Below are 13,923 nucleotides of genomic sequence, written 5' to 3' on the forward strand. Positions count from 1 at the left end.
TAATACTTTATAATAACATCACAGAAAAACTGAACTTCTGCCAATAACCTAAGACAGCAGTCTACTGTTTTTCCTCTGTTGAAGGAATTGGTATAGGTCAATGTGGAAGAATGTATCTATAATTCCACAGGCATGGCACTCCCAGGGCACAGAACGAACTCTCCTGGTGCTGGTGCCAGGAGGGTGCCCTTTTCTCTATTAGTTGTTGCTGGCACTTATGCATCACATATGGACTTCCAGTTTCTCTGTTTTTGAGCTCTGAAGACTTGTAGCTGGTAGGATGCTTTGAAGAAAAGTACAGCCATAACTTTCCAAATCTAACAGCTGTAATAACTTTTCATACTTTTTTGTGGCTATGGCTTACATAAAACAGTTTTCAGCAATGAGTCCTGCAAAACTATAAATCAATGAATGTGACCACAGTTAAAAGTAAGGCTCAGAGTCAGGCACAGTGGCATATGCCTTTAGTCCCAGCACTTGGGAGGCAGACGTAAGTGAGATGGAGGCCAGCCTGGTCTACATAGCAAGTTCCAGGCTAACTGGGGCTACAAGGAGATCCTGTCTCAAAAAACCAAAAACAAAAGAAAAGCATTTAAAGCTCAGAAGCTAGGTGTGGTGATTCACACCTATAATCCCAGCACTGGGGAGGCAAAGGCAGGTGGATCTCTGCAAGTTCAAGGCCAGCCTGGTCTACATACTGAGTTCCAGGCCAGCTGGGGCTACAGGGAGACCATGTCTCAAAAAGACCAAAAAAAAAAGAGTACAAGGCCAGCCTGGATTACAAATAAATTACAAGCCAGAATGAACAAGATGTCTCAAAAATAGCAATGATAGTTGAGGGGCTGGAAATGTAGCTCAGTTAATAGAGTGCATGCCTGGCATGCACAAAGCCCTGAGTTCAATCACTACTACATAAAACCAGATACACTGGCACATGCCTGCAATCTTAGCAGTAGAGAGGCAAAGGCAGAAGAATCAGAAGTTCAAGGTCATCTTCAGCTACTCAGAGGTGGAGGTTAGCCTAGAATATATGAGATCCTATTCTCAAAACAAACACCCTCCCCAAAACAAATAATAATAATTAAAAAAAAAAAAACCACTTAGGCCAGGCACGGTGGCGCACGTCTTTAATCCCAGTGCTCGGGAGGCAGAGGCAGGCAGATCTCTGTGAGTTCAAAGTCAATCTGGCCTACATAGTGAGTTCCAGGACAGCTGGGGCTACAGGGAGACCCTGTCTCAAAAAGACAAAAAAAAAAAAACAAAACAAAAAAAACACTTAGCCTTGAGCTTACAAAAAGGTTTGGGCCAAGTACTGGATACTGAAAAGCACAGATAGATTGCCCTGGCTTATTCTAAATTTTTTTTTTTTTAGTGATTTATTATTGTGTATATGTAAGTGCTGGCAAATGTATGTATATATACCACATGTATATATACCCGCAAAGGCCAGAAGAGTGTCAGATCTCTGGAACTGGAGTTACAGGTGGGTGTGAGCTGCCATGTGGGGGTGGTGAGAACTGAACCTGCATCCTCTGCAGGAGCAGCCAGTGCTCTTAATGGCTGAGCCTTTTTCTGTATTCTCAATATCTACAGAAAGGTATTTTCTCCATCCTACAGGAGGCTGACTGGGAGATGTCATTCCTTTGTGTGTCACTATATGTGCTTTAGACTTTTTGTTGTTGTTTTTTGTAGTTTTGAGACAGGGTCTCTCTGTAGCCCCAGCTGGCCTGGAACTCACAGAGAGCCACCTGCCTCTGCCTCCCGAATGCTGGGATTAAAGGCATGCGCCACCATGCCTGGCATACCTAAATTTTCTAAACCATAGAAGAGCTTATGAATCCACTCTTTCTGGAAAGCGGTGTCATGGTCTGTGTCAAGTGCTGCCATGTTGTGACTTCACAACCTGGAAATAAGCAGGGACAGTGAAGGAAAGGCTCCTGACCTTCAAATTGGCACCATCAGGTCCACAGCCATCTCATAACCCAGGAAGCTGAGATTCTACCTATGTGTGGTTTTCAGCGTTTGACCCCAGACCTCTGTTTCATGATCCTTTTTCACTGTGATGGGATTTTAATGAACTGATTTTCAATGCTGAGGCCCCAATCTCATTGCTCATGGTGCTGCATACACACTAACCCAGGCTCCTCTGTGCTGGTCTGCTGTCCTGCATTTTGAATTCAGAGCTTGGTGTCAGGAGGGAAAGCACCAGAGCTCTCATGCGGCAGCCTCTGGCTATGTTCTACTGAGGGATGTATCATCCACAACCTACTCAAATCCCTCCCCCAACAGCTACCAAAAATTCCCCTGGTGAGAAACGCTATTATAAGAAGGGGTGGCTGTTTTGTGACTCACACTGTTTCATTAAAAAGATTTTTTTTTCCAAACAAATTTCAGTAAAGAAATCCAAAGGTTTTCCAAAGCCACAGCAAAATAGAACAGCTCATAATAGTACTTCTCAGAGGTCTGCCACTTCATTGGAGATTCCTATACCAAAACACGGCAGACATTTATATTCATTTATCTTTCTGCATTGCATTTGCCTTCAGGTTGAGAGAAGAGGTAGGAAATGAATGAATTAAACCCAGCTAACACGACTGGGCTTGTCAGATATTAAGATGGAAGGGAGCTAGCTTGCAAGCTAGCCCTCATCACAGGTCTTAGGACTCACAGCTCTTCAGGGCATCTGGCTGCAAGGGTAGAAATTTTCAGCCACATTTGACCAGAGTTGAGTAAATCTAATAATTTATGCTTTCATGGGTATTCATGGATGGTTGTTATAGTGTTGAGAGCTGTTTCATGAAAGTTTTTTTAAAAATCTAGCTAACCTTTGAGTATAAATAAATATAATAAAATATCATTATAGAAAGCTAATTTGTTAGTTTGGAATCCCAAAGCTTCCTCCAAATCCTAACCAGTTCTTCCCTAAGGAAGAAAGGTTACTAGAGATGAATACACAAATGTCTCCCAAGAGCTCCGAAATGTGGGCAAAATGACCACACAAGCTTGGAATCTTGAGTTTTTCTAGCTCTGCTCCCAAATCATCTGAGTAACTCTAGATTTGTTTTTCCCACATGCTTAGAAATCACCTTTGACCCTTAAAAGACTTTGTATAAAACAATATGGAAGTGAGTAATTTAGAATGGCTTTGTGGAGTATATCTTACTCATACTTTATAGAGGGCTCAGGGGACGACCAACAAGGAAAGTGGAACCATACTGTGATGATTTTAATTCACCAAGACTAAGACAGCAACATGCACGTGCACGCACACACGCATGCACGCATGCACAGTGATGACTCACTAACAGTCATACGGACCTCTTAAATTCTTCATCTTGAGCAAAAAGTACTCCTATATAACACAGGTTTGGTTTTTTTTGTTTGTTTTTTTGTTTTGTTTTTTTGGTCTTTTTGAGACAGGGTCTCCCTGTAGCCCCAGCTGTCCTGGAACTCACTATGTAGGCCAGACTGGCCTTGAACTCACAAAGATCCATCTGCATCTGCCTCCTGAGTGCTGTGCACCACCACGCAGGTTTGTCTGGATGTATGTTAAGTGCACCTGTGTGCGCAATGCCAGCAGAGGCCACACGAGGGCACTGGATCCCCTGGAACTGGAGTTACAGGCAGTTGTTAGCCACCATGTAGGTGCTGGGAACTGAACCTGAGTTCTCTGCAAAAGTAGTCAGTGCTCTTAACTGCTGGACTATCTCTCCAGCCCCAACACAGGTTTATTAATTATTCCTGGGGAATAACATAGTCACTGGTGTTGACTATCACAAGCAAGACTAATAAATTACTGAAAACAGCATTAAAAACAATAAAAGAAAAAAAATAAACTGATTCAAAAATAGGCAAAAAACATTAACAGATATTTCTACCAAAATATATAAACAGCTAGGAAAAAACAAAATGAGGCTTATCAATTGAACACTGTTTTCTAGAAGCATGATTCACCACTTCTAAAATCTGTCTTTGTAAAATATATCCCAAGCTACAAAATACCCATAAGGAAATTTCCTTCTTGGTCTTGTAAGTGTAGGTCTCCAAACTCCAAACAACAACGGAAATGTAAACCACAAGCTACTGCATCATACCCATTAGGTTAGCTACTATCAAAGAAAAAAGTCAGGCATAATGGCCTGTGCCTGTAATCCCAGCACTCAGGAGGCAGAGGCAGATCCACCTCTGTGAATTTAAGTCAGCTGGTGGCCCTGACCACATAGCAAGACCCTGGAGGGAGGGACAGAGGTGGGGATGGGAGAGACAGAGAAAGACCTAGAAAGATACACATACAGAGAGAGAAACAGTGTTCTGGAAAAAAATTTAAGCATAGGAGCTAGAAATACAGCTCAGTTGGTAGAGTGCTTGTCTAGCATGCACAGAGCTCTAAATTCAATCCCCAGCACAGAATAAACAAAGCAAGTAATCCCAGCACTCAGAGATGGGGATGAGCACTTGAGGCGTTCAAGTTCACCCTCAGCTACACAGTGAGTTTCAGGTCAGCTTGGGCTATATGAAAGACTGTCTCAAAAAACAATTTTTACATAGATTTAGCATTTGATCTGACCATTCTACTCCTAGGTGTGTGTGTATACACACACACACACACACACACACACACACATATATATATATTTAAACTGGCTCAGTTATAGAACACTTGCCTAGAGACAGTCTCCAGAATTTGGGGGGTGGGGCACAGTCTCAATTCATAGCAGTATTATATACAATAACATGGAAGTAATTCACGTATCCAGTGAGAGATGCATGGATAAGCAAAATGTGGTATACATTCTATGGTATACAGTCTGTGGTATGCAGTCAACCTTAAAAGGAAGGAAATCTGACAGGAAATGGTACAACATGGTGGAAGGTTAGGAGCATTATGTTAAGGGAAATAAGATAGTGACAAAAGACAAAAGCTGTATGATTATTTATATGTAGTATCTGCTATCACTCAAAATGGCAAAGATGGTAAAAAGCAACTGGGGTGGGGTGGGGACCAGGATCAGTACTGTAGAGTTTGGAGACCTACACTTACAAGACCAAGAAGGAAATTTCCTTATGGGTGGGTATTTTGTAGCTTGGGATATATTTTACAAAGACAGATTTTAGAAGTGGTGAATCAAGCTTCTAGAAAACTGTGTCCAATGACCAGAAAGAGAAGTGGCTCTAGGGATAAAAAGATACTGAAGTCCAAGGATAAACATGACAAGTTTGAAAAAAGAGCCTTTCTTTAGATATTTTCATTGATAAAACAGGGGACCCCTTATACCTTACACAAGACGTTTCTTAGTGGGCTAAAAACAGAAAGATCATCTGCCTCATCCAGAAATAAGGTTTAGGAAAGATAGAATAGTGTGACCGGAGAGTAAAGAAACAGCCGTGCCTCACAGACAAATACCTGGATTAGTTTATGCAACAAAAGAACTGGTAGAAGGTTTTCTTATTTATTTTTTTCAATATTTTATTTATTATTTTTCATTTTATGTGTATGTGTGTATTGTCTGCATGTAGGTAAGTGCACCTGTGTCATGTAATGGGCAGAAGAGCCTGTCAGATCCTCTGGAACTGGAGTTATGGACAGTTGTTAGCTGCCATGTGGGTGCTGGGATTCAAACCCAGGTCTTCTGCAAGAACAGCTAGTGTTCTTAACTACTGAGCCATCTCTCCAGCCCGGACTCTTTTTTTTTTTTTAAATGTGTATGAGTGTCATGCCTGCACGTGTATAAGGGCACAGGTGTATTGCAATGCCCACAGAGAATGGAAGAGGGCACTGGATTCCCTGGAACTGGAGTCACAGACAGTTGTTAGCCGCCATGTGAGTGCTGGGATTTGAAACTGGGTTTTCTGCAAGAAAAGTCAGTGCTCTTAACAGCTGAGCCATCTCTCCAGCCCCAAGACTCAGACTCTTAAGAAGAAAGCAAAGATTCTTGAAAATAATGTTAATCATCTTTATGATTTATCTTATTTATGTATATGTGTTTGTCTATATGAGTTTATATGCACTACATGCATACAGGAGCCCACAAAGGCCAGAAAGAGGATGTTGGATAATCTGGAACTGGAGTTAGAGGAAGCTGTGAGCTGCCATGTGGCTGCTGGAAACTGAACCCAGGTTCTTTGCAAGAAGTGCTCTTAACTGCTGAGCCATCTCTCCAGCCCCATCGACTTTCTAATGTATATTTCCAGCACCTACAATAGTTCCTGATACAGCAGGTACTCAATAATTATCAATTGAATAAATGAATGCTTTTAGTTCAATTTCTACACAGGCAATAAAAATCTCATACTATGAGTCAGTGAGAGCACACTGGAAAATAAGTACTGTATCCACTTCAATGTCTAGATTTGTCTTGAGCTTCCTAGCTGCCTGGCTAGGCCTGTATTCAAGAGGCTGTAAATTCAGTAGGCCCTCAGTAGCACTAACAACCAAGGGCAGCTGGGCCTTATAAGAAAAATCAGGAGGAAGACAAGCACAGAAGGAAAGGGGACATTGCTACAATTACCATCTGTTCCAAGAAACTCAGTTCTCAAGACCATGGCAGATTGGCTTAGGCCTTTATGTAGGAGACAAATGCTTAGTTCCATGTGAAAAAAGTCCCAACAAATTATGAAAAAAAAAGCTCTTGCTGGTGGAATCTACCCTCTGGGAATCACAGAGAAAATACTTGTATAGATCCTATCTAGAAAATATTTGACTAAGTTTCGTAGGATCAAAAATAATGCTAATGAACTCCAGGTATAATCTCAGCACTCAGGAGGCAGAAGCAGGCAGATCTCTGTGAGTTTGAGGCCAGCCTGGTCTACATAGCGTGTGCCAGGTCAGCTGGGGCTACAGGGAAACCCCGTCTCAAAAAGACCGAAAAAAGAATGCTCTGGAATCATTCACAGTCCTCGAGAGCTCTTGTTTGGATCTGCCTCATTCTTGTTATAGATCCAAGAGTGCACCATAAATTCTTATCATGCCTCCCCTAACTTGGAGTTACAGGAGACACAATGACTTCTTCCTTCCTCTCCCTCCCATTAGATGAAAGTGCTACTCCCACAACTAATTAACAAAGCCAGGGAGATTTCAGGGTAAATAGTCTCATTAGTCCAGAAACTATCAGAGCTGCTGATACAAAGGGAAACTTCGTTCCTTATTTGTTTCATACTTGAAGGCTGGTCTTCACCAACCCACTACACATCCCTTATCCAAGTAGAACATCAAAGGCAGGACCCCAACTGTTGGACTTAAGGATAAACCCAAGTTCCTATGAGGATATAAGATTCAGAACTAAAAACTGCTGGGTGTCTGGCTAGCCCCTTCTAATACTTAAGCCTGTAATACCCACAATAAGATGCTAAGAATCAACCGTTTGACTTAGACTGGGCCACAGGAAAGTTTATAAAAGAAATGGATAGAAACTTTTATTTATTCATTGGTTTGAAGACTGAGGTTAGATTCAGGTTTGGGGCTATCCTCAGTGGCTTACTATTAGTAACCCTACTTAAGTGTTAGTAGGAGCAGGGCCAATATCCCTGTTTGTTTGTTTGTTTGTTTGTTTGTTTGTGACAAGTTCTTCCTAAAGCCCCAGCTAGCCTGAATCTTGCTATGCAGACCATGTTGGCCTCAATCTCACATCTGCCTGCCTCTGCCTCCCAAGTGTTGGGACTAAAGGTGTAAGTCACCATGCTGGGTTTCTAGTATCCCATTTTAAATCACCACCAGTTCCCTATTATGGTTTTACCCCCAATTTTGAAAGCATCACAAGTTTTCAACTTACTGTGTGTCAGGAAGGGGCGGGGGGTGGCATGTGGAAGTCAGAGGATAACTTGTAGGAATTGGTTCTCTTCTTCTACTATATAGGTCCTGAGGATAAACGTAAAGTGGTCAGCCTTGGTGGCAGGTGCCTTTGCCTGCTGAGCCATCTTACCTGCCCACAAATGAAGTCTAGTGCTGTAACTGGGGATTCTAAACCGTCAGTGTCCACTGAACTTGGGTTGAACACCATCACATTTGTAAAACATAGGGCATTGTCCTTCTCAAAAATGGAGCTGGAGTGCACTTTCTTTAGATGAGAGTAGCCTGGTTCACAGTGTTCCTTGTGACATATTTAGGGGTGGGTCTTTGTTTATTATCAAAATGTAGCCATCCCATAAAACATACACTTCAAGAACTTAAGCACTATTGCTTACAATTGAAATCAGATCTCATGAGGAATAGTTAACTATAACTCTTAGGAAATTATCATTGCCTCAAGGTAACATAGAAAACAAGCCCTCATAGTAATAGAAAACTAAAAATTGTGCCTTAAAAACAAAGTCTTTAAGACTAGAACTTTTTGCAGAGCAGGGCAGGGGATGTATCTAGCTCTTCAGAGATCACAGAATGATTTTCCTTCTTCAGAAAGCTTGCAAAGCCCCATTACCTCTAGCACACCTATAGTGAGACATAAAGAGGCTTTCTGATTCGCCCCAATGGAGCTGGCAACTTTTCCCTCATTATTTAAGAATAGAGAAAATTAAACCTCTGGAGAACCCTAGTGTGGCAGCAAACAGAATCCTGGCGATAACCTGCTAGCATACTTAGACACATCAAAAGACACCCCCTCCAACCATCTCAGCCCCAGCTGATGGCTTTGAAGCTCTCTGAATATGTATATGTATATACAGACATGACTAAAAAGGCAAACCAAAACTCTCAAGACCAGCCATTTTACAGAACTCGGAAAACAGCAACATCTTCTAACATGATAGATATGCCATGTTTTCTCCCCACATCTGGAAATCCCTAATTCTGAGATGAACAGGGTTACTAAGAAAAAGAATGATTGGGCCTCCAGAGTAGCATCCAAAGCTATAGAATCACCTCAGAACAAAACAACACTTGAATAGTGAAAGGAAAAGACCAGAACTGCTTCTCAAAGGTAGCTCTCCTCAGCAGCACTTATGGTGATGAAGAATCCATCAATGTAGGTCAGACTCCAGACAGCACCAGCTTCCACCTGGAGCCATGTTCCCACACTTGTAAAACCTCTCTGTCCACCAGGTTCCAAGATGACACAGGACAGAAGAATCCAAGTGCCCCACAAGGTCTCTACCTCTTTCCATTTGTTTCTGTTGTGTACAATTTCTCACAAGACCCTCTCAATGACTCTGCAAGGAAGGGAGGACAGACATCTAAAGAGGAAGAGACAATGAATCTGGGACTACATGACTCATCTGTTCAAGGTCACAAGTCAGCCACTTTATCATGAGCCTAGCCTTCATACTCATTGGCCAGTACAGTTTCTAGGGTGCCACCCTACTTCAAGTTACAGATGAAAGGCCAGAGAATGACGGTTAAGAAGGCAGGTTCCGGGACTAGAGAGATGGCTCAGTAGTTGAGAGCACTGACTGTTCTTGCAGAGGGCCTGGGTTCGATTCCCAGAACTCACATGGTGGCTACAAACCATCCTTAACTCCAGTTCCAGCGGAAACCCAAGCCCTCGTCTGACCTCCCCGGCACTGCATGACATGGGTGCACTCACATACATGCAGCCAATACACTCATACACATTAAATAAAAATAATAATAATTTTTTAAAAAGGCAGGTTCCAGCTAGACATAGCAGCTATAACCAACTAAAGGCAAGATGTTCAAAGCCAACCTATGGTACATAGTGAGTCTGAGGTCAAATGGGGCTATATATTAAGACCCTGTCTTGAAACAAAAATTAAACAAAATAATAAAAAGAGCCAAGATTCTGATACCACCAGACCAGCACTCTAGACCCAGATCTCCTACCTACTAGCCGTCTGATCTTGTATGGATTCCTTAATCTCCCCATAAACCTGTTACTTCACCTGTAAACTGGGAATAGGGAGAGAACAGCACCACGTTGTAGAGTTACAGTGATGAGTGAGAAGATGGACAACAAACCACTCAAATTCTTTCATTCAGCAAACACTTGTGCCAGGCACAGTGCAAGAATTACAGCAGTGATCAAGAGTCAGTTCTGTTCTCACAGAGCTTAGATTTAGTCAAACTACAGGAAGAAAAATAAACAGGTAAATGAAATGCTTATAAAGTATGTTGACAATTAAGATTACTGTAAATAAATAGAAAAACTCAGAGGAAGGGCCAGATGTTAAGAGTGGCCTCCTCCCAAGGGGTCCAAAGGAGCTATCTAGGTGAAGAAGGGAAGGACAAGCATTTCTGGCATAAGGAGCTCAAGATGTGCAAGAGTTACAGCTCTGGGAAGGCACAGGCACCCGGAAGCAAGTGTGACTGCAGTGCGTCCTCTCACAGGGTCTGGAGAACAACCCTTTCGGGCTGCCACCACTGAGGATTACCACATCTATTTTTAAAATAACAAAGATGAGGCTAGAGAAAGGTGATGTGTCTTGTCCAAGGTCAAAGCTACTCAGAAGAGGACCTGGCACCAGAATCCCTCAGCGTTCTACTAGACACAGTCAAAGCCCACAGCTTTGACTTACTTCATTAATGACAGCTTTCTGTACTGTGGTGAGTCCCCAAAGCACCTTGAAAACACCAGTAACATTATCAGTTTCCAGGCATCTATTCAATCTGCTGAAATCTCTACCACCCGAATCTCACCACCAAGAGCAAAAGCTGCTCAGACTTGACTCAAAGGCTCCAAAGTGGGAATGGGCTTCCTTCCCTTCTTGCAGCAATGAACAAGAGAGGAAAGGATGTCCCAGAAAATATCATGGCCTGTTCCAGGGGCTAGAACTACAGAAGCAAATGAGGGTTCATCTCAAGCAAACAGCACAAGGAAAACTAAGTATTCCATCGGTACAAAAAAAAAAAAAAAAAACCAAATCCCTTACAACAGCAGTTCTCAATCAGGTTGGCACATTCACCCCACCAAAAATATTTGGAAATTCGTCTAGGGTGAACTTCAGGACACCACAGCATTTAATAGGTTCAAAGTCTCACAAAAGGTCAGGGTCTAGAGTGAACTTCAGGACACCACAGCATTTAATAGGCTCAAAGTCTCACAAAAGGACAAGATGGTCCTATACAATGTGTGTGTGTGTGTGTGTGTGCATGTATTATCTGTAATATTAACAGCAGCCTCCCATGCACACTTTATAGATGCCCTTCCTTAAAAGATTAATATGCTGTAACTTTTCCTGTATCTCTGTGGCTCAGAGGTTGCTCCCTCTACTCAAATTACTCGATTTAAAAAAATAAATAAATAAACCTAAGGCTTCACAGCTGAAGAGTGTGAAATTTTGGGATTCAGTTGTAAGCTCATAACTCCATCAGGGAACCAGGCAATACTACAAGGGTAAAGAAGCGTCTAGTAAGAGAGACCTAAGAAATATTACCAAAAAGAGAGCTTCTCCACATAAACTTTTATAAAATTACTTCTCCACATAAACTTTTATAAAATTGTTTTGCTACACACAAAATTCTGTGATTTTCAACAGCTGATCTGCACTGTTTTCAGTTTTAAACCATATACTACAGAGTTCTTTTACAAACTTAATCACAATCATCTCACAAATACAGCTGACTCTTTCTGGACTAAACTATTCATGAAAGATTATTAAGTCCAAGACGCCTAAAGCTGATCAAGAGCCTGAAGGGCAGATAATCAAGGCAGCCGTACCTGGCATCTGAGTTCTAATAGTTTAATTCAAGCTCCAAACTATCCACTTATGCCCCTCCAAAGCTATTTCCCAAATTTAAGTTTACTGGATTGACAGAGAGAGAGAGAGAGACAGAGACAGACAGAGAGACAGAGACAGACAGAGACAGAGACAGAGACACAGAGAGAGGCAGAGACAGAGATTGATCCAAAAGGTCTTCTGTTTCCAAATAGCTACAACAGTAATTTGCCTGGTAAATCTTCCACAGTGTATCCTAAGGCCAGGAGAAATCTTTCTCCTATGATATAGCTAAAATTTCCCAACTCATGCAAAGGAATCTGAATATGTAACTTATTCACTCAGCCCTCTAATTAGCAAATAGCAACCCCACACCCCTTTTGACCAATTTTCTAGAAGCTTGATGTGGCGTCTCAGGATAGCAAGGCAGGCAGACCTGTTTTCCTCTAGCAGTGCCTTCCGGCTAGAGCCTGGGAAATCCCCCTCCAGCCTTTTGCTGGCCTGTCCCCAGAAGTTCACAGAATGAATTCACCCAGATTCCTTTAATCTTCCTCGTCCCCAGTCATGCAGTGGCACCCCACCTTGCTAGGCTCCATTACCAAAAGATGCAGATTCACGGGAAGAGTAAGTACTTAGAAAAAAGATGGAGGGAGGTGAGAATCACTGAGCCAAGTGTACTGCATGCAGCAAGAGACGAAAGCCCTGGTCCTGCAAACCCAGGGAGGGAGGCTGTGCATACAGCAGGCCACACCTGTCTAAACCAGTCGCCTGCTCCATTTTAAACAATTTATACAGCTACCCGGCAGAGTGGAGGAACTAACCACCTCCCTCTCCCAGCAAAGGGTAAGAACCCTAATCCACGAGCCACTTGCCCCAATTTTATTTCTTCCCTCTCTCTTTGTTATGAAGGCACTACCTCCCTAAACAGACAGGTAGGCGGGCACCATGCTGCAGTAGCAGAAAGAAGAGTCCAAACTGTCTGAGGGTGGTGATGCGAATAAACCGAGGACTTCAATAGGCCGTCTTGGCTCTTCCATCCACAAGTGAACACATGCCTGGAGTCCTAAAACGCCCGGCTCCGCAGCCTGGTAGACAACCTCTTTTTCTAGGCAGTGTAGGTATCCCATTGAATCCCATTCATCCTCCGGCATGGAGGGAACCAAAGGCAAGGCAGCGACATGCAGGCGTGCGCTCCATACCCATACCTTTGGCACACGGGGCGGGGGGAGCCCCGGCGCGCCCTCCCTTGCACCCCACCGTCCAAGGCCTCAGCTACCCGCCGACTCACCACTGTGGGAGCTGAACCACCTGGGTGCGATGTGCAGAGGTAGAGCATCCGCCAGCGAGGCTCGGGAGCCCAAGTACAGCATCCCGTCTCTATGGTGACCGCCGCCGGTCTCCTGGTAACCATTGCCGTGGGCATAGGTGGAGTCGGACGCCGACCCTCCGCCGCCGGGCGCCCTCTCCGAGTCGCCGGCCCCGCGGGAGGCGGGGGTGTAGAGCCCAAAGGGCACCCCTGCGGCCGTGCTGGGGTCCATGCCCATGCCCGCCACCGAGCTGACCGAGCGGCTGCGCAGCCCCATCGCCCCGCCGCCCGTCCGGTAGTGCCCAAAGTGGGGCGCCCCTCCCGGCGGTGGCACGGCGCTGTCGTCGGTGGAGACCCCCGGGAAGGGGCCCCGGGAGCGGGCCGCTGTGCTCTGCTTGCCCCCCATGTTCGCCCGGGCCCAGGTGGGGCGGGAACCTGGAGGCCGAGACCCTCCCCCACGTCTCAGCAGCGTGGGGAGGGCTGGGCGAACATAAAGGGGGAGGGAGTCAAAGAAGAACCCGGAGAGGAGAAAAGGAAAAAAAGGGGGGGGAACCTCAGGAAATCCGCGGGGTGGAAAAAGCAGGCGAGCGGGGACCCCAAACTAAGAATCTCCAACACTCCGCGCCCAAGGCATGTTTCCCTCTGGCTCCCGGGGCGCAGTCGAGCGCGGGCTCCTCGCGCCACAGGCCGCCCCCGGGCTCCGAGCCGCCGCAAGGAAGGAGGAGGGAGGCGGCAGCCGCGGGGAGGCGCCGGGCACCGGGAGGACTGCTGGGGGCGCCCGCGCGGGCCCCGCCTCGGGACGCGCCAACCCGCTACCCTCCAGGCCCCCACGAAGCTCGCGGCGCTGGGCGGCCGGGCGGAGCTCTGGAAGCCGCGGTCGCGTCTAGTCGCGCTCCGGCTCCAGCCGCCGCCGGCCCCGCCAGCCAGCCTGTCGCCCCGCTCGGTCCCGGGCAGCGGCTCCTCGCGGCGGCGGAGACAATGGAGGACGGCAGAGCGCACGCGCGCCCCCCCCC

At 45.0% G+C, this 13,923-nt stretch overlaps 1 protein-coding gene across 2 annotated transcripts in view; it reads right to left on the reverse strand.

Moving 5' to 3' along the window:
* Znrf1 (zinc and ring finger 1) overlaps positions 1-13,626 on the reverse strand; it is a 100,157-nt gene extending 86,531 nt beyond the window's left edge. For both annotated transcript variants that reach the window (XM_008822967.2, XM_008822968.2), the window contains exon 1: positions 12,893-13,626. In XM_008822967.2, the coding sequence (XP_008821189.1) occupies positions 12,893-13,316 (424 nt within the window). In that variant the 5' untranslated portion in view covers positions 13,317-13,626. The remainder of the gene's footprint in view (positions 1-12,892) is intronic.
* Positions 13,627-13,923: the final 297 nt, after the last annotated feature.

The sequence above is a fragment of the Nannospalax galili genome, unplaced genomic scaffold (genome assembly GCF_000622305.1).
Source record: "Nannospalax galili isolate Female #2095 unplaced genomic scaffold, S.galili_v1.0 scaffold568, whole genome shotgun sequence".
In the NCBI taxonomy this organism is placed as follows: Eukaryota; Metazoa; Chordata; class Mammalia; order Rodentia; family Spalacidae; genus Nannospalax; species Nannospalax galili.